The sequence below is a fragment of the Psammomys obesus genome, unplaced genomic scaffold (assembly GCF_907164565.1).
Source record: "Psammomys obesus unplaced genomic scaffold, mPsaObe1.curated_primary_1811, whole genome shotgun sequence".
NCBI lineage: Eukaryota > Metazoa > Chordata > Mammalia > Rodentia > Muridae > Psammomys > Psammomys obesus.
Window position 1 is genome coordinate 2757996 of NW_026588752.1, and position 21099 is coordinate 2779094.

Here is a 21099-nt window from a genome sequence, read left to right on the forward strand (position 1 = left end):
GAATGGAGATGCACCAGTCCATGAAACTAACTTGCAGCCAGGCTGGGAACACAGACATCAGCAGGGACCATCCACCCCTGAGAGCCTGAAGTGCCTATGCATTGAGGACTGAGACAATACCTTGGTGTGAGAGGATGAGAGGAAGCTGAACACAGGAAGGCATCAGAGAGTAGTATTTTGTTTTGGCCCAGATGTTTCTGCTCTGTTGAGCATCTCTGAAGATTCTCATGTGTAGAAGTTACTCGTATGCTAGGAAGAGTGAATTCTTTAGTGGCATGCACTGAGCTTGTTCTTAGTTTTCCCACAGGACTGTGCAATAGGAAGTACATCCCAGTGGCTGGGAGTCGATGGAACACTACCTGTGCGAAAACCCATTCCTCCCCTTACCTCTGAGAGATCTGTGGCACGTTTACTAATCCTCTTCCCTCTCTTGTCTCATTCAGGAACATAATTGTATGGTTCACAAGGCTCTTGTCAAATGTTTGATAAAAGATTAAATATGAAGCACTAAAAACTGTCCCTGGAATTCTGCAAATATCAGCTAGATGATGCTATTATCTGTTGTTTTTTTTTTTTTTTTTTTTTTCTTTTTTTTTTCTGAGACAGGGTTTCTCTATGTAGTTTTGGCTATCCTGGACTGATGTTGTAGACCAGGCTGGCCTCAAACTCAAGAGATCCCCCAGCCTCTGCCTCCCAGAGTGCTAGGATTACAGGTAAGTGCCACCATGCCCAGTTCTGTTTTCTCCTCTAAAATAAATCATTTAACAGATACAACAGAGGGACTGACCAACCTTGCCTGGCCCAACCTAAGACTCACCACATGAAAGACAGCCAACCCCTGACACTATTAACAACACTGTGTGCATGCAACAAACTATGCTTTCAGACACGAGACTATCAGATTGTCCTCTGAGAGACTCTACCCGGCAACAGTTCAAAACAGATGTGGAGACTCACAGCCAAACATTGGGCAAAGCATAGGGAGTCTAGTGGAAAGTGGGAAAAAGATTAAAGGACCTGGAGGTGACAAGAGCTTCACAAGAAGACCAAAAGAGCCAATTAACCAGGGCCCAGAGGGGCCTGTGGAGTCTGAGGCATCAATCAAAGGCCATGCATGGACTGGATCTAGTTTCTTTACATATATGTAGCTGTGGGCAGCTTAGGCTTCATGTGGGTCCACTAGTAAGGAAAATGGAGGCTATCTCTGACATGGACTCTGTCGCTTGTTGTTTGATCATTTCCCCCTGAAGCAACTGGCTTTCCAGGACACAGGGGAAGAGGACAAACTCAGTCCTCATGTGACTTGATGAGCTGGGGTGGGTGAGTATTAGGGTTCCCCTTTTCTGACGAATAGAGGAAGAGGATGGGAGGAAGGATATGACTGGGAGGGGAGGAGGGAGAGGGCTATGACCAGGATGTAAAGTGAATAAATAAATTAATTTACAAATAAAAACACATTAAAAAAAGAAATATCATTTAAGGGGCTGGGGATGAGGATCAGCAGGTGGATAGGCATGTGGATATGCCTAGCACAGTTGAAGTCCTGGGTTAGATATCTAATACTATGTAAACCAGGTATGATGGCCCATGTCTTTGATTCCAGCATTGAAGAGAGAGACACAGGAGGGTCAGGAATTCAGGACTGTGTTTGCTCGATTATGAGTTCAAAGCCAGCCCGGGATCCATGAGATGCTATGTCAATGATTGTTTCAAAACCGAGGCAAAGAGCAGGCTGCAGCCATTCACAATGGGCTATGTGTGACAGCAATGGTGCCTGAGGACAGGTCACAGCCTTGATACAAAATGTGAACTATCAGAAAAACCAGGGAACACAGAGGATAGGAGGGCATCTCCCTGGACATAGATGGCAAGATCGTGAATGAGCAGACAAGAGTCCTGAACACGCAGAAGCAGCAAATATGTAGGCATCCCATGGCCACAAAAATGTGCTTAATCCTCTGATCCCTCTTCAAGACCTTACGAGATTCCATGTACCGTGGACTGTGTTCTATGCAATTGATCATGATGCTCTTTCTGCTTATTGAGTTTCCTTGACCTGGCCTATTTTCCATCTCATCTTCAGGCACAAGCCCGGTTTCCCACTGTCTGCTGAGCCTCAGTTCTTAGGACTGCCATTCATTTGCCATTTTGCTCACCATCCCTTTGTACCCAAGCCTGGGGTACCTGTTGTGTGCCTTTTTGTGGGAAGATGTAGACAAACATCTACTCAACCTAGGTAGAACACAATGAGGGACCAAATAAACAATTTGACTGAACTCCAACATGGTGAAACAACAGGCTTATCAGGCTTATTTATGGAGAATTAATGAAGGAGTTACTTAGAGGGGCACGAATGACTGGCAGACCACTGCAACAACAAAAATGCCACCCCCAGCATGAGGTAAGACTCAAGACAGCTTCATCCTGGAGCTCTGATCTATTTCCACTACAGGACAGGAATGGAAATGGACCCTCCATACCTGCTGAGACAGTTGTTGAGGGACTACTTGTCTCTCACCCAGAGCAAACGTTGGCTAAAGATGTGTTCTGAGTGGTCAATGCTAAGCAGGGCAGGACGACTCTTTCTTTCTTTTCTTTTCTTTTCTTTCTTTCTTTCTTTCTTTCTTTCTTTCTTTCTTTCTTTCTTTCTTTCTTTCTTTCTTTCTTTCCTTCATCACCTTAGAGCCTGATCCCAGCTCCTCCCTCCTTTTCTTTGAGTCCCACCCTCATGCCCCTCCTCCCATTCCACATCTCTTTCTTCTCAGAGTACAGGAGGCCTACCCTGGCACCTCAAGTCGCAGCAGGACTAAGTACATCTTTTCCCACACTGAGGCCTGACAAAGCTGCCCAGCTTGGGGAAAGGGATCCAGAGGCAGGCAACAGAATCAGAGACAGCTCCTACTCCCTTTGTTAGGGGACCCATCTGTTGACCAGGCTCTCTAACCATTGCACCTTTAAGCCCACACAAAGGAAATGTGAGCTCTAACTTTCAGAGCCACTCAGAGTCTTCTGTACAATTTCCTGGGAGATTTGAAGCTGTTTAGCTGCCCCAGGCCAGGTGATAAGTGAGAAGTGGAAACCCTGCCTGTGTTTACAGCCTTTGACAAATGGGCTCTTGTCTTCTCCTGACAGACTCTCCCCTCCCTAACTGATGCTCCAGCCTCTGTGCTCATCACCAGAATCACCGTCCTCATCATAGTTTGAGATTCAGATGGATTTTATACTATAAATAAAAATGAATTCAAATGTCTCCATTCCCTGAGAGGAAACACAGGTGCTGTAATGTCACGCCTGTGCTGCCGTACACGGCCAGGCAGGGAGGATTACCTCCCATCACCTCTGCTGAATCCATATTAGCTCTGTGGCATTCACCCATGGGAAGCCATTATCCACAGTCCAGTATCAAGAAGCAGGGTACCACACTCCATATGCCCAGGATGTTTTCGGGTGGCATCTTCCAGGATATCAAAGGAGATGGAAGGACCCCATTCTGATGTGAGTACAGTCTCAGGAGCCTAGCTAATTTGCAGGATCAGAAGTCAGAGGAACAAAATATGACCATATCTAGGTATCTATTATGAAATTTTTCATCAACAACCAGGTGAGATTTTCCAAGTAGCAGTGAGCTTTCTGTTGGCCCCAAGGAAGCCAGGCAGCCAAGATACAGGCAAATGGGACAGAAAAGGAAGCCATCTTACTCTGTTGAATCTCCTCCAGGTGCCACCAAGCCTATCTGATAACCTAGGTCCCTGCAGTTGTGAAAGTAGAGAACCAACTTCTAAAAGTTGTGCTCTGACTGCCAAGTGTGATATATATATACATGTATGTATATATATTTACTTGTATATGTATAAATACATATATATATGCATATACATATATAATAAAATTTAAATGAAATATTAAAAATAAAAATAAAATTTAAAAATAAGACATCTCTCAGGGAACTTTGACTGAGTGTGGACTGTCATGGTTCTTCCAACCATCCTAGATACAACAGGGCGAGGATTCATTTCCAAACGAGCATCAATATCTAGCAAAGTAAAGCAAAGTAAGGCATGAAATTGAAAGAGTAGATGGCTCGTTCGATATGGTGTTGTGTGATGTGCACAAAGTCCTGAGTTGGATCCCCAGCACCACATCATTTGGCCTGGTAGCATAAGTCTGTAATTGGAGCACACCAGAGTTAGAGGCAAAAAATCAGAAGTTCAAGGTTAACTCAAGCTACACAGTGAGTATGAGGCCAGTCTGGTCAACATAAGATTCTCAAGAAAGAAAATGGGACAGAGGGAAGAGGGCAGCCAAGAAGGAACCTTACTGAAGCACTGGTATTCAAATATAAAACAAAACAAAAACAAACAAACAAAAACTTCTGTCAGTGAAATATACAGTAGGTATACAACTAAAGGTGAAGTTGGAGGGGCAGAACTGTTTCTACTCGGCAGAACATGTGGGAAGAGAGAAAGCAAAGGAATATTATTTTTAAAACACGCAAGAATGAAAAGAAAACCCAAGTTATTCTTGGATGCTGCCAGATCCTGGAAATAGGGAGGGGAGACATTGTTCAGCTTTCTCCACTAACAACACTCTAGCTTTAGAGGAAATCCTGCAATGTCTCCCCCCAGAGCAGTCAGTAGTTGTAAAAATACACACGGGGCCAAGGGGCCATTGCTTCTGAGACAGGCTTACTTATGATTGTGGCACCTCTGTCATCTCTTGTCAGAGAGATTAGTCTTGATTAGTTCCCCTTTATCACATTACCAATCTTTCCTGAAGCATTTAGGTTGCACAGAAAGGGACACAGGGGAACATGCACACACCCGAAGAAGATCCATCTCTTCAAATGTTTAAATCGTGGTTACAAATTATATACCATAGTCACAGAAGACCCGGGGTGCATTCTTGGGCAGAAATGATGGCCACTCCAGGGGCTACAGCAGCCACCTTCCTCTGTGGCCTCAAGCTGCATCTCTAGCACATGGCCACAGGACAGGACACGTGTTCTTTTGATGAGGCTGGAGGCACCTCCCCTCTGGGATACTTAAATTTTGATTGGCACTTTTCAATGGAGGGCAAGAACTCCAGGAGCTACGACATCCTTAGCCAATGAAACAGTCTGAGCAGGCTCTTTTCTCTGTGTACATCAGGATGGCTCATCACTGCCTGCTGTGGCTGTTGGACCCATTTGTGAATCAGTCATGTCAGCTCAACCTCAGGGAACAAGTGACAAACCTTTTGGAAATGTTTTATTTAAGATGCCCAACATAAGTCAAGGATATGTGAAAAGAAAAGGCTTTGTGTGTATGCACATGTGTGTGTGTGTGTGTGTGTTCCTCTTTCTCCAGAAGAATGTAAGCTATATAAGAACAAGTTCCTCCCCCAGTAAGCATCATGGATAAGCCATATGGCCTGGTGTTGATGATGGACAGGCAGGGCACAGACAGTAAGGGCAGGTAAAACAGAGCCCAAGGAGCTTGAAAATGCCAGAGCATGATCCAGCTCATCTGTTTTGTTAATGATAGAGCTGGAGTTATTCCTTCAGTACCTACTGCCCTGGTAGATTTCAAACTCTATCAGAAAGTTATTTCTTAAAAAATATGTTGGACATATATATACTTGTGGACACCACAAAAGTTTCAAGGAAAGGCAAAACATTTGGAATTTGGGAAGTAACCAAAGGAGCCAGCTTTCTGATCACTCTGACATGAGCTGGATCAAGACAAGCTGGTAGGGCAAGTCTATGAGTATAGTGTTACGTAAGTGGTGACTTCTCATGTCCCAGCTACGGATATCCGTGTGTGCTTATTAGAATGCTCTCCTACTGCACAGGTGACATTCCAGCACACACTTGGGGGCAGAACTCAGCTTAAACAGAACTGGAGTGTAAACATGAGCTGTTGTGATCAACACTCCAACAAAGCTATGCAGCAAGTCCTGTTCTGTGGAGTCATTTGACACATTAATCAGCAGATGCCCTGGCTGTCATGAAACCTTTGCTCAGAACCTTGCCTTGAGATAATGACTCAATGGAACCACATGATAGCACTGCAAAGAGAGGCACCTTACTAAATCCACACAGAGCACCAGGAGGAGCCAAGCAGCCCATGCCTCATGTTCTTGCATGTGTAACTTCTTTGAATCTGCCATATTAATAGGGAAATTCTGTGTGTTAAGTCGTGCTTTGCCACAGAAATATCTATGGACTTTTGCTAACAAAGAGAGGCTGGGAATATCGAAGAACAATGATCTAATAGTTGCTGCTCCTGAGGGGATCCATACCAAAACTAACAAACAAAATAAATGGGCAGGAAACTCATCTATGTCAAAGGTCTCCCATCTCAAACAGGAAGTCACGGCTCATGTGGATGGGTCCTGGAGGAAATGAAGGTAAGCTGTCTTTCAAGTAAGTACACATGAATCAGATACACAGAAATATACCCTGGAAGGCCAGACATCATCCATCTAGTCTATAACGTTATACTTGTAATGTTATACAATGGCATTATGATACATACGATGCATGCATCAAACACCAGCCATATTGATTTAAATTGTGACAGGAAGCATCAAAAAGTTATTTCTTTCTGAAAAGGATAGTGAAATAAAACCTCAGAACCACAGTTTTGTAAAATCTAATCATATTGCCCACTCTTCACTGCAGCGATCAGAAACAATGCAGACTGTGGGCAATAAAATGATAGACGTTTTAAGCAGTGTTTCCAAATATCAATGCACAAGTCATCTCCAGAGTATGGTCTGGTGAGGTGTGCCTGAAACTCCTGGGCTGCAATTACATCTTTCCTACTGTGTTTGAAAACAGAAAGACAAAAATATATAGACTTACCTTTCTGTCCTCTGTTTCCACGCAGCTATTGCAGTCAGCTTTGATATCCTGGAGGAGAAGAGAGAGAGGGAGAAAGAGCAAGAGTCAGGCTTGCGCTTGGAGGACATTCTGTGTTGCTGTTGAGGTGCCCTTTATATTAATAAAGAATCACACTCCCGGCAGTTCTTTCTCGAGTCATTGCACTTTATGGTGGTTTCTGGAGGTGTACATGGTGGTGTTTGCATTGGAGGCATATGAGAATTGTAAGGAAGCTTGATTATTATATGCAGATGAGGGGTGAACCTGAATGCTACAGGTCAGAAACCAGCAAAGAGAAATTGAGGGACATTAAAATTATCTCCCCCTTCTCCTAGTACCTTATTCATATACGGAACATTTTAAGTAGATTTAATGTACTCTTCTACACTTGTCATATGCAATTATGTCTGGCTTCCACACAAGCCATCACCATATAGTTTGTTTTTTCATGCTACTTCAGCCATCTTTTTTTCTTATCTATCTGTCCACCCATCTATATGCTCATCCTCCCAACCATTAATGTATTCACCTACCCAATCAGCCAACAACCCATACACTTACTCATCCAGCCATCAGTCTGCCTATATCATCCATCCCTTAGTCTATCTGCCCACCCATCCATCCTTCCATCCATGTAACCATCAGTCAATCTCTCTTCCCATCTACACATTTATCTATCCATATATCTATTTCTCAGTGTGTCTTCCTTGCCATCTGCTCATTCATGTGCCTATCTATTCATCCATCTATCCATCCATTAACTCATTCTTCTATTCATTCATCTACTACCCCATCCATCCACCCATCCATCCATCCATTTATCCATCCATTCATCTATATTCTTACCCATATATTCATTTACCTATCTATCCTTTACCCAGCTGTCAGCTAGTCAACTATATTTATTGCATTCCTATATCTGTTCAATTTTTGTTGGTTTTTTCTAATACAAAGGTGAAAATTATGGTTCCCAAACTTTATGGAACTTGCTAGATAAAAAGGAAGACACATTCACACAAGAAACTATAGAATTAATTTATGCAAAAGATTCACTGTTCAGAAGATAAATCATTAGGTAAAGACACCTGTGGCCAAGCCTGAGGGTCTCATTCAATCACCATACACAGTAGGAGTGATCCAACTCCAATGAGCTGCCCTTTGATCTCTACAGGTATTCAATGGCATGGAATTGCCCCTTCCACCGCACACATGAAATAAATGAACCAATGTAAAAAAGCAAGAGAGGTATATTTAGTACCCACTGATAACAGGCCAAGTTATGGGTACAAAGTGTCCAATAATATACAAAACACAGGAAAGACGTTGCCCTGGCAATGCTCACATTCTGGCAACAAAAAGTTAGGGTTAGGATTAAGGTTAGGGTTAGGGTTAGGGTTAGGGTTAGGGTTAGGGTTAGGGTTAGGGTTAGGGTTAGGGTTAGGGTTAGGGTTAGAGCTGGGAGATATAGGTAAGTTGTAGAGTACTTGCCGAGCATGGACAGCGCCATGGTTTCAACCCCCAGTATAACATGAACTGTACCTAGTGATGAATGTCTATAAGCCAAGCATGCAAGAGGTGGAGACAGGAGGTTCAAGAGTTCTAGACCATTCTCCACTAAACAGATAGTTTGAGGTTAGCTTAAGCCAATAAAAACCTGTTTCAAAAAGATTTTTAAAAAATCCAAAACAGAAAAGCTTCAAGAATGTTTCTTCTATCCCTTTCAGGAGATGCAAACCAGAAAGGGGGCAGTGTGAAGAACAATCTCAGGACTTGGGACACATTGGCACCAGGCGCCTCCTTCCCTTTCTCACACACACTCCTGATTTAATAGCTGGAGGCTCTGATGCTGGGATAGTAAATCCTTGGTGCCTGGAGCTCTTACCCATAGCTCACCTGTCACAGAACAAAAGCTCAAGATGAACAGAGCTTTGAAGAGGGGAAGAGTCAAGGAGTGCCTTCACCCTCAGAACTTGCATGAAGAGCTGAACCAGGAGAGGTAGGCCTGGGTTGCTGCTTGTCTGACATCCCAGCCAGTGGGAAGGCTGAGGGTAGAAGATTCCATATTCACTCCAGGTTTGCCTGGGCTACAGAGTCAGTGCAAGGTCAGCTTGGGCAATTGTTTGAAATTGAGACATGTTCAAAAATTAAGGCAAATCAAAGAGAAAGATATAACTTGTGGATGAGCGCCTGCTGGCAATGAGTGGGACTGAGGCGGCCTGTTACTGTTGTTGCTTTAGACACTGCTACCACAAATTAAAGTACAAAGATCACCTAGTGGACACAGCGGGCTGCCCTGACACCCTTTCTTTTAGCCTGTCTCTCTGACCAGGTGAAGCAGGGATGAACTCCTTCTCCACAGTAGAAAGACATAAGTTGGAAATGAAAGGTCAGAGTCTACTGCCCCTGGAAGAAATGGTAAGGTGCTGATATATCAACTGAAGAAATCAGCTGACCCAAGGAAGGTTTCTGTTTTTAATATGCTATGGAGAGCTCACCTGAGTGAGGGGAGGAAGAGGGAAAACGCCACCTGGCAGGACAGGAGCCCTGCGGCTTCTCTTAGATTATCCAATTTATTCTTGTCAGGATTAATTTACTAAACCTGGGCTGGATTTTTTATTTAGATGATATTGTTGGTTTGTCATGCGCCTCAGATCCGCACTGAAGGCGCCCCAGGGGACAGCGCTCGCTTCTGAACAATGTTGGGCTCAAATTGGAAAAATGTCACTTTGGGCGCGAACAAATTATTGTTCAGATCGCTCTGCACAGAGCGAGCGTCTCCGGATGGGTTCCGAGGTGACCTTTCCTGAACCCAAGACGTTGCATAAGTACCTCAGCCCTACTTGATAACTTCACTTGGAAAATCACTCAATGACTTAAGTATTAAGTAGGAATCTAAAGGCTTGTTCTCATTGCCAAGCAATCAATTTTCCTGCAGGAGCAGCTCATTGGCTTCCTGAAGCAGACAGCTGGACTACCTCCAGCAAGGACTCAAGTTGCTGGCCACAGATGAGAGTGTGCCTCCCCCCCATGTGTTTAGAGTCAGTCATACCACAGTGGAGCCTCCACAAAAGCAGACTGACGGGGAGCTGGGGTTCGGCTCAGTCAGTGCTTACCATGCTGGCCTGCAGACTTCAAGTTGATCCCAGGAACTACAGTTGTTGTGTTTGCTGAGAAAGGAGAACCACTGGTGTTCATAGGCCAGCTCATCTAGCTGAATTAATGAGCCATGGGTTCAGTGAGAGGCCCCACCTCAAAAAAAACAAGATGGTGAGCAACTAAGGCAGACAACCAATGGTGACCTCTGCACATACAGGTGAACATGCATACAAAAGCATGAACACAAGCTTGTCAAAAAGAGGGGCTCAGGCTAACACCACTTATGCGATAGTGGCAATAGTCACCTCCTTGGTTGGCAGGCATGATCGCCTTCCTGTAAGGCAGTCCTGGTATGTGTCAGCCCATCAATGGCTTCTTCCCATAACCTTTGTGAATCCCAGTTCAGTATGGAGAGCTGAGACCCAGGTTCTTAGCATTCTTTAAAGTGTTCTCTTCTGAAGCCCCTGTGTTCTTTCAGCTCTCAGACACCACAGCCCACTGGGATTGGTTTTCCAGAGGGCTCTGCTTCCTCTCACTTCTTCCCAAGATTGCTTTACTTACTTCTGTGCTTTGCATGTTGGTTGTTCCTAAAGAGTCCTGTAGGTAAGAGTTATCTCTGGCTACAGAGCAGGGACAGCGTGATCCTGGGTCATCTGTAGGCATAATTCACAGCTCTGAAAGGCTAGGACATAAAGTCCCCAAGAATAAGTTCAAAGGATGCTGCCATTAAAACCCCATATATCTCACAAGATGCAGAGGGAAGGGCCTGCACATGCTTGAATTATAACTCACCAAAGGTATATATGCCCATGCCCAGGCCACTACATTCTATGAAGATGAGAGAATTTGGTGATAGGATGTATGCAGGTGTGACTGAGCTCAGGAGATAGAAACTTTCTCTATTACCTGGAAAGCCCCAACTCTCATACAATTTTTATGAAAGAAGTAGCACTCCACTCAAAGACAGGCAAACACTGGAGTGGTGTCCTGTAAGCCAAAGGGCACATGACTTCAGTGGGAGCACGGCCCTGCCCATACCTTGATCTCAGACCTGGAGCCTTCAAAAGTGAGACAGGATACATTGATTAAACATGCTTGTGGTTATTTGTCATAGTAACTGTGGAAAAGTAAAACAGAAGTTCAAGCTGCTGACCACTACAGAAAGGTATTGTTGGGAGATCATACACAAGGAGAAGATATGCTTTCTGAGCAGGAGTCCTAGGGCCAGAGAAGATGAACATACTGGTGCCCTGTGTGCTTTCCTAGCACAGATCTGACTGCTGAACTGGTGGTGTCAGCCATCTATTCTAGAAATGCAACAGGAACACAAGAGCAGACTGCTCGCACTTGACCTGAGAGTTAAGTTTGGGTCATCTATAGCAGGCCCAGCGTCGCTCTCCTGCTCCTGATGGTCCATGGAGGGTATCATGGGAAAGACAAGGTGACAGGGTGCAGGCTGACATCATCCCCACTGAGTGTGGCCAGACACACGGTTCATTTGACAAAGTCCCAAATAACACCTGAGATCAACTGCCTTTCTCCTGGGGAAGGAATGCAAGTGTGTATCCCTTCCATCTTGATCTGAAGATGAGTGGCATTGTGGCATTGTCCTAGCATTAAGGAGAATTCCATTCCCACATGGCCCTGCCTAGAGGCCATGCTACCCTGATTCATTGCTAGAGCTAGCTCTGCCTACATATGCAGGCCTTTCTGATTATCTACATGCTGGCCTGTCCAGAAAGCAAGAATTATTCCTCAATTAAAAACGAGTCCATGAAGGGCTTTGAACATATCTCCATGAAAAAAAAAATAAGGTTTTCTTTCTCTCTACTTATATGTGTGGGTGTGTATACAAATATATACATATACATACACATGTATGCTTAGACATACACATATAGAGAATATGTAGATATTGGTGTATATGTGTGTATATATAATGAGCCTGTAGCAGTAGTAGGACTCATCTATCATTCCTATAAAGTAGAGACAGGCGACTCACAAGTTAAAGGCTAGCCTAGGCTAGCTACATGCTGATATCCATTCACACTAGATAGATAAATAAATGAAGAAATAAGTCAATGCATATGAGCTTAGGAGCTGAGACTGAGAACCTCTTGGGGATTTTATGCAACTACAGCTTTTTTGTTATTTGTTTTTTATTTACAAAGTAGATTGTAGAAAGAAACTTCATCTGCAGAGGCCAAATATAGCCCAGCTCTCCCATTTTGAAGATGTTAAAACTGAGTTTCGGGGAGAATTTGGAAGAGACCTAATACACGCCAATCCAACTGGTGTTCTCTGTGTTTTACAGTCCATGCCAGAGAATGCCATTGAGTTTGAGTGTTTCATTCAAGGACCTAAAATCAATCACCCTTTGGAAAACAGTTTTCTAATTGCCATCAAGTGTGGCTATGGATGGTGCTCAATCTGTAGAGTTCCTGCCTGGAATAGAGGAAGTCCATTCCAAGCACTGCATAAGCCTGCTGTGGGAATCCCATTTATAATCTTGGGAGATAAACGCAGGAGGACCAGAAATTCAAGGTCACCTTCAGTTCCACAGTAACTTCAAAGCTAGCTTGAGTTTGATACCGGAGACTTTGTCTCAAAACCAGAGAACAACAAAAGTGAGGTCCAAAGTCCTCCTTCTGTATAGATTCATGCCATCACGTCAGCTACCCCAGATCAACAGAGGTATGAAATACCTACGAACAGAAGGTGCCTTGATGGTACATCCACCAGTCCTGTCTCCTCATCTCATCACCTTGTCACTGTGGTATCTCTGTTCACTCCAAACAGCGCAAAAACAGATTAGTAGGAAAAAAAATGCATGTTGTAATTATTTTATTAATGTTAGTCACCTCTGACTGTATCTCATTAGTAGGGTAAGAAAACAGAATTGCCTTAAGGCTTGTTATTACCTGAAGGAGTTTTAGGACATGCCTTGGAAGGTGTCATCACCTTGTGGATAAGGGGTGCTGACACACTACATGGTCAAGAAGGAGAGTAGGTGCAGCGATGAAATCGTGCCTTTCAGATGTTGAAGTCTGAATCTGCTCATCTGAAACGTCAAGACTCAAGTCAGGTCCCTTACTTGAGACCTTGAAGAAGAACATAAAATGTGCGCTACCTACCTCCTAATAAGTTTCTCGTCAAATTTGTTTAGCAATGCAATATCACATCTGGCCAGCAGATGGCAGCAAGGAACTTTGTAAAAATTGTCAAAGACAACATAAAGGATCAGATCCCTCTAAGCTATAAACTTCCTGAAATAACAATCTTTTGGTTCCCTCAAAATTGTAGTCTTCAATAACTGCACGTTTTAACTGATAAACATTATGTAGTTTCCAAAAATGAGATGGTTTGAAGACACATTATATTAGTATGGACTTAGCAAAGCTTAGTTTATTAAGGGTGGCCCCCTCCAAGCCAGAGGCATTGTGAAAAGGATTTTGGTCTAAAAGTGAAGATCGCCTAGAGTCTACAAATCATGTGGCTGGGAAGTTAGCATACTAACTTGGTAATATCTATCAGAAATGGATTAAACTGCCTACACGCTAGCTTTGTAAGTAGGTATAGGAATGTTAGTAGGATTGAAAGAGCATTTCTTTGAGATAGGACACTTCCTTTGGGAGAAAGAAAAGCTGAGAAAGCAGAGGACCGCAAGGGCTTCCCACAAACAAAGCTTTTCTGAAAACAAAGCAAGCAAGATGTAGATCCTGCCTCTCCATGTGGGCTGTACACTGATCTCACAGGAACCATTTGGCTGGCTTTATCCCAAGGGTTTGGTAGCAGGGCTTCAGTGCTGCAGTGTCCAGCTGTGCACACAAGAAGAGCCAGGGTGGTGGTGGGGAGAGGGAGAGGACCTCAGCTGAGGGCTGGCTGAGGGTTTAGCACAATGGATCTGAATCCTGGGAGACAGCTGCTCCTGGGCAGGAGCCCTGTGATGAAGGTGAGCTCAAACCCAGGGTCCTTTAGCAAATAAGAACTATGCATTGATGCCACAGCAGGGGCTTAATGAGAGTGCTTTTAATTAACTGTAAAAGTAATTACCCATATTAGATGTAAATCACACTTGTTTCTACAGGAGGTGAATGATTTCAGCACAGCTTTTAAGAATTCTTCTTGAAGGGCTGTTAGTTGCCAACTCTCTCCAGGAGTCCATGTGCCAAACAGCAACAAAATAATAGCAGGGTCTAGGAAAGCCAGCTCAGAGCCATCTCTTTTCTTCTGAACCAGGCACACCCTCTCCAAAGCTGCAGGCTCCAAAGGGCACTCCAGGCACAGGGCACTCTCAGTGTGGAGGCTGAGGGCTTCTGGTTTTCATTTTAGTTTTTAGCCACTGGGATTATGCCCAGCCCTTCCCTATGAATGGGAATAATTGCATGACACTCAGTCAAACCAATAGGGAGGAGGGGGTGGAATGAAGGCCCTCTCTGTGAAGTGCTTGCCTTGCATGTGCAAGGATTTGTTTTCAGTCCCTCAGATCACGCTTAAAACGCTCCTGCACACTTGTAATCACAAGGCTGAAGAGGCAAAGCTGAGAGAGTGGAACACACTTACCAGCCCCCTCCCCCAGCCTGTGTTGGTGAGGCCAGTGGAAGACACTGTCAAACAACAAAGGCGAAGCCTGTGCAGTGAGATGAGCCAACAGGTAAAGACTCGTGCTGCCAGATCTTGAGACCTGAGCTGACTCAGATTGCAAATGGAGAGAAATGAAATGACTCTCGGGAGTTGTACCTCTATACATAAAAGGTCACACACTCCTCCATATACATCCACAGAGCACACACACGCATACACGCACACACAGTCACGCTCATGCCCATATATCCATGTGCACACGCACACAGGCATATACACGGTCACACAAGCGCACACACATGACAGATACAAGAAAGCATAGAATACAGAAAGAAACCTCAGTGGTGCCCGCTCAGGGCGAGCAGGTTCAAGGGCGACATTATCCAGAGGAGGAAATCAGTGAGGGGGTAACTTCATCCCACATTCCCTGGAGGCTCCCCCACACATTCTCCTGTAGGACTGTGCCCATCACTGTCACAGGATTCAAACAGTGAGTTAGAATAGCTGGAGAAGCGCAGTAAAGGAGGCGGGTGAACTGGGATTCTGAGACTACTCTGAGCTGTTGCCCTTGACATTCTACAAGTGTGTGCGGGGGGAGGGTGCCCCTACCCTTCTAGAAGGATGCAGTCGGCAAATACAAAATTATCCAGTAATTATTTATATGTTGATAAACACCTTCATTAAAGGATCTGAAGATGCAATTACCAAATTGAAGTTTAGTGCATTTGACTCAGAAGCAGACTGACGATTGAGAAAAGGGAGCATAGCTTTACTTACCCTGAGCCAGCCAGGGATTCATTAGACAAACAAGCCCCTCTGAAAAGATGCCTCCTTCTCCTCATGTAAAGATGCCTGCCATAACCATGTGAAGACGTCTGCCTTCCACCTCCCCACGTGAAGATGCCCACCTTTCCCTGTGTGAAAGTGTGGGGTACACACTTACCAGGCTTCCTGGTTTCCTTGTCTGAGCCACCACGGTGTATTCACCACTTTGGGTTAAGAGGAACAGAGAGACAGAGAAATTTAAAGGGCCATAGGAAGGGAAAGAGGCCCCTCCCTCTGAAATCTGGTTGACGTCTTCCCCAGGCTAGGTGTTTAAGAATATTGACACAGACCACTAGCTAGATCTAGTGGAGGTTATGATGAATGACTTGAATCCCAGTTTTCAGGAGTCAGAGGTAGGTGATTTCTATGGGTTTGAGGCCAGCCTGGTCTACAAAGCAAGTTCCAGGCCATCGAGGGCTACATAGTGAGACACCTATCTTTAAAAACAAACAAACAAACAAACAAGCTCTGTAAAGATTGTGTACATAGATATAATATCTTTTAAAGAGGGAAATTCCTGTTGAGAAACCCAAGAGACAAATGATCGGTGGCTGAAGTTATGTTTCTTGTCTCTGAGCCTGTGTTGCTTGTCTCTGTTGTAAACCTGGAACTTTCTGGGAGTCTCACAAACATTGCTAACCTGAGTCTTAGCCTGAACATGCCTTGCCTTTTTAAATGTAGGTTTGATTTGTTCTTAGAGTACTCTGCACATGTACACAATATATTTTGCTCATATCCAACCCCCAGCTTTTCTCAGACCACCCACTCCCATAACCCACTCCCAACTCCATGTCTTCCCGTCACCCCCTGAGTCCACTTCATGTCACCCATATGTGCATAGGTGCAGACCCACCTGTTGGAGCCAGGGCAGCTGACACCTAGACAGGCAGTCCTCAGCTAGGGTGGAGCTTCATGAGCCATCCCTACTGTCAGCTCGACTGGCTTGATCTTGTGTGACTGCAACCACTCTAGGCTCATGTGTGCAAGGATGCTGTCGTGTCTGAAAGCACAGCATTCCAGCTGCCCTCCGTTCTCTCATACCGTTACAGAAGCCCCACCCCCTTTTCCAGGCTAACGATCCTGAGCTATGGAGGGGTGTGGCCTTGACTTCATTCTCAGTTATATGTGGGTAAGGTTCCTTTGACCTCTCCTGAAGTAGCTTCATCTCTGCAGCTTGCAATCCTGTCTGGCAATCCTGAGAGACCACCCTATGATCTCATTTGCTAAAGGAAAAAGGGTAATTTCTTAAAACCTTGAGAGCGGTGTCACCTCAAAAGCCACCGAAACCTTAGATGCGGCCATCAGGAGTTTGCTTGACTTTGTGACTCTAAGTCCATACCCACACCCCAATGCCCACTGCCTTTTTCCTGTCTCTTCCTATTACACACAGGCTTAATAAACCATCCTTAATAAACCCTAGATCTTCTCACACTGAGTCATCCTTAAATTCTTTTCTGTGGCCAGGTTAGGCTGCAGCAGGTGGCAGCATGGGGCTGTGTCTCCCTCTCCTGCTACCAAGGTCTGTGCTCTGGGACAACTCAAGAGGAGGCTAGACAGGAAAGGTACCGACTTGGTGTGATGTCCAAGTCCAAGGGCAGTCACAGGAGAAGTTGGAGCAGGAAGCGTCTTCAGTCCTTTCTGGGGTTCCAAGCACATGTGCTGGTCTGAAAGCTTTGATGTATGTACTCACTGCTCACGCCGGCTACAGGAGCACTCACATGCAGGTGCAAACAACACCTCTTGAGGAAACTTGGCCCAAGAAACATTTGTGAGCACAGAGGTGATGAAAGAACTCCATCTGATAGCTGGAGAATGCATTTTAATCTCTCCTCTGCATGTGGATCCAAATACTCAAGGGAGAAACCCCGGGAGCAAGGCCAGCATGCCCTACCACCTGCCTTTACCACTTGTTTAGGGGCAGGCGAACTTCACGTGGTGGAACTTTGCTTTCCACAGTCCAGAAACAGTGAATGACAGACTGAGCCCTAAAGAAGACATGAATCTTGGTGAGACAAAGTGTGCAAAAGGTACCAGGTAGTTAGGGGTGCACCATGCTCGCTGTCATAATCACGATTTCTAATTTGAGTATGTATTCATCAAATATTTGCATGCATATTAAAGAATTTACAAGCCTGCAGTTCATGCACGTTTGCACAGGTGCACACACCCACGCTTGTACTTTTGGAGGTAAAAGGGGGGAAGGACAGGCATTCTGCTCTACCTTATTCCCTTGAGACAGGGCCTCTCACGAAACCTGAAGCTAGACTGGCAGTTAGCAGTCCCCAGAGACCCTACCATCTCATTTCCCCTTCGTGTTTTGACCCCTTGTCACCCTTGCTTCCGTGCCTCCTCTACATCTCTGGAGACTCAGGCTCCAACAGCCATTGCAAGCCTTTTATGAAGTTGTGGGGTATTCAAAGCCAAGTTTCCATGTTTACACAGCAAGTGCTTTTCCCCCCACTAAACCGTCTCCCCACCCCACTCCCTAAAATGATTTTATCATGATATTTCAACTTAAATAAGTTGTACAAGACTTCTTTAATTCTTCCAAGTCTTCTAAGTCATGGCCGTTGAGTCTCTTAAATGGACCTGTGGAGGCAACATCAGATGCAGTTTCTAAAATGACATCATTATCCTCTGAAATGATGCTGGTGGGGTCGTCTAACTCAATACCCACTGAACCAACTGCCTGGTAAGAGCACAGAGCTACAAGGACTCAGCTAAACCATTTAACTCAATATTTAATTTTCTCTTAAGAATTAGACATGCCAGAGAGACACCCAACTGTCAGAGTAAGATTTATGCCAATTAAAAAGGAAGCAAACAGCTGAAGGTCAACTGTGCTGGTACAAAGAATTTTTAAAAAGGAGAAATTAGCATGCTCAGACTTTCTGCTGAGTATTCTGAGCTGAGCCACTGGTCTCTAAGAAGTGACTCCTGGTAGGTGCCTCCATTGCCCTTGGGAATCAATACCTGTGATGATCCCTGAGACCATGCACTTAGACCACATTCTTAGACCATAGATTTAAGCCCTAATTTCTTCGTAAGTAATATTTTATATCCCTTGAACCCTTGGCTTAGTTTTTTCTTTCTTTTTTTTTTTTTTTTTTTTTTACCTATTGGTAGGAAATTAGTACATTTTCCACAGGAATCTGTCAGCAACCCTTCATGGCAGGAATGTAACCTTCATGGTCTATTCTTAAGCAGTTGCTGTGGTTGAAGGGGCCACTATTACAGCTCCCCTCCCTGCTCACAGTAAATAAGGATAGACGTGAAACTGGCAAAGATCTCTTTTTCTGCACATTCTGTACTCTAGAAGGGACGACACCACTTGCAGAATCTTTGGCAATAGATAGATTAAAATTAAATTAACTAGTATAATAGAAGTGATTGCAGGGGTAGAGGATGGCTCCATAGGCAAATTGCTTGCTGTTCAGACATGAGGACCTGAGTTGAGATCAGCAGTATGTATGTAAAAAGCCTGGCATTGGGGAAGTCATTAGTATGCTTAGCAGTGGGCTGGAGTGAAAGGAGCAAGACAGGGTCCCCAGAGCTCCATGGTAGCCAGTCTAGCTCAAACAGCAAGTACCAGATTCAGTGAGAGACCTTGTCTAAAACACTCAGGTAAAACCAAAGTCCAGGTTCCATGGTAGACTTTGTGGCCACTGAAGCCCAAGTCCTGGCCCCACAGTAAACTCAGGGTATGGAGAGATGAAGGGGAAAGGGAATCTACTAAAGTTCAGTTTGTTAAAAACTGCAAAATAATGCCTTCTATTCTAATGTAAGAAATTATAAAGGAAAAATGACAGGGAACAACACAGAAAGACACCTCTGTGAAACACTGCCCTTCCCATTCATGCCTACATACTACACATGCCACAAACATACAGACAAAACCCAAAGAGCTGGTCAGTTTCTGACTTCTGTTTCCCAACTTTTACAATATGGAGATACAAGCTGATGTGCTAGAAATAAATCAGTGTTTCCTTTGGTTTTTTAATCACAATAAACATGTAAATTTTAATATAGGGGCTATGAAATTCTGATCCCCAAGGGTGAACCAACAACCCACCATGAAAATAACTGGGCCCTTACCAGAAAATAAAGCAGGGAAGGCAGACATGCACCTGTGTTGGTCCCAGTGCCCCGAGTCTCTGCAATAACTCCTTCTGCAAAATCAATCATCTCATTCTCACCTGAGCACGAGAAAGATGGACCTTAAAATAAACAGTTTAGGGAAATTACATTTCCCTGCCTTTTCACCCTTTCCACAGCTGAACTTGTATCTACAGAACAGAGCTTTTGCACTGAGATGCCAGAAGAGAATTCAAGATATTTTTCTTGGAAGTTTTGGTTACTTTCTCCTGCACATTAGCAAGCCTGTCCCCTGAGGACAGAGTCATTTTTGCGCTGTCAACAAATGACAGAATTCTAGGCATCCTTGAAATGGCCTAACACTACACTCCTATATCTTGTTCTTGAATGAGGGTACCTGCATACATGGGACATACGCAGACAGACAAGGACACACACACACACACACACACACACACACACAAATAACTAAACTCTGAAATAAAATGAGATTAAAAGGTCATAGAAAACAAATGCTGACCAGGTTCCATCATGAAGGCTGATGTAACTCAGCACAGAAACTGCCATCCACAGTTCTGTGCTAATCACTGGGAATGTAGAGGTCTGTGCTCCTACACCACTCCAGATTATAACACCTCTCACAAAGACATCCTGTAACAATAAGGTTGCTATGCAATATTGTTTAGGAAATGACAGGGAGAAGAAGCTGTACATGCTTAGTACAGATGCCTTTTTTCTTCAAATACTTTGATTCTGAGATTGTAGTATCCAAAGATATGAAAGGATGATGACATAGAAGACACTTAATCCCAAAAGGGGCTATGTGGCTCTGTCCTCTTTAGAGAAAGCAAATTCATAGAAATGACATCTCTCACCCAGGGTCAAAAAGCTGGTGCTGGCCAATGCTGGCTCTGCAACCTGCACCTGTTTTATTTGGCTGAAAAGGCAGTGACTGATTGATGTTTGCTTGTTTGAAGGTTTCCTTGACTTCAGATCTTTGCAGTGTTATAGCGCTAACTCGGGGTCTCCCACAGCACTCACTATGGGAGGAGGCAGGCACTCTGCCTTCAGCAGGAGACTCAGCGCTCCTCTACTCCGATGCCCATTCCTGCTGTTCTCATCCTCTCTTTTCTTTCTCCTCCTTTTTGTCTTACTGTGTGTACCTGTTATTACATGTGTGCACGTGAGCGTGGAGGCCAGACACCAACGTGGACTGTCTTTGGTTGCTATCCACCTTACTTTTCAAGACAGGGTCTCTCATTGAGCCTGGAGTTCACCAATTTGGATAGACTTGCTAGTAAGTTGACCCCAGAGACCTTTCCTGTTTTTACCTCCTCAGCAGTAGGATTGCAAGCATGTGACTTCACTAATGCCTGTTTATTCATTTACTAGCAATTTGAGCTCAGATGCTCATCTTTGATCAGTAAGCGTTATGGACTTAGTCACCCCAGCAGCCCTTGTGCTCATCGTCTTGGAGTAGTAACACAGCACACAGAAAACCTGTTATTATAATCATCATTACCACAATCATCATTATCATGTTGTTTATTGAGACATGGGCTTACTATGTAGACCATGATAACTTCAAACGCAGAATCTTCCTGCCCTTACTTCCTTTGTGCCACAGTTTAAGGTAT

At 44.4% G+C, this 21099-nt stretch overlaps 1 protein-coding gene across 1 annotated transcript in view; it reads right to left on the minus strand.

Moving 5' to 3' along the window:
• The window catches only part of Rbfox1 (RNA binding fox-1 homolog 1), a 2133674-nt gene that overhangs the window by 928011 nt on the left and 1184564 nt on the right, over window positions 1-21099 (minus strand). The window contains exon 5 of the mRNA XM_055604373.1: window positions 6845-6892. Coding sequence (XP_055460348.1) covers window positions 6845-6892 — 48 coding nt within the window. The remainder of the gene's footprint in view (window positions 1-6844; window positions 6893-21099) is intronic.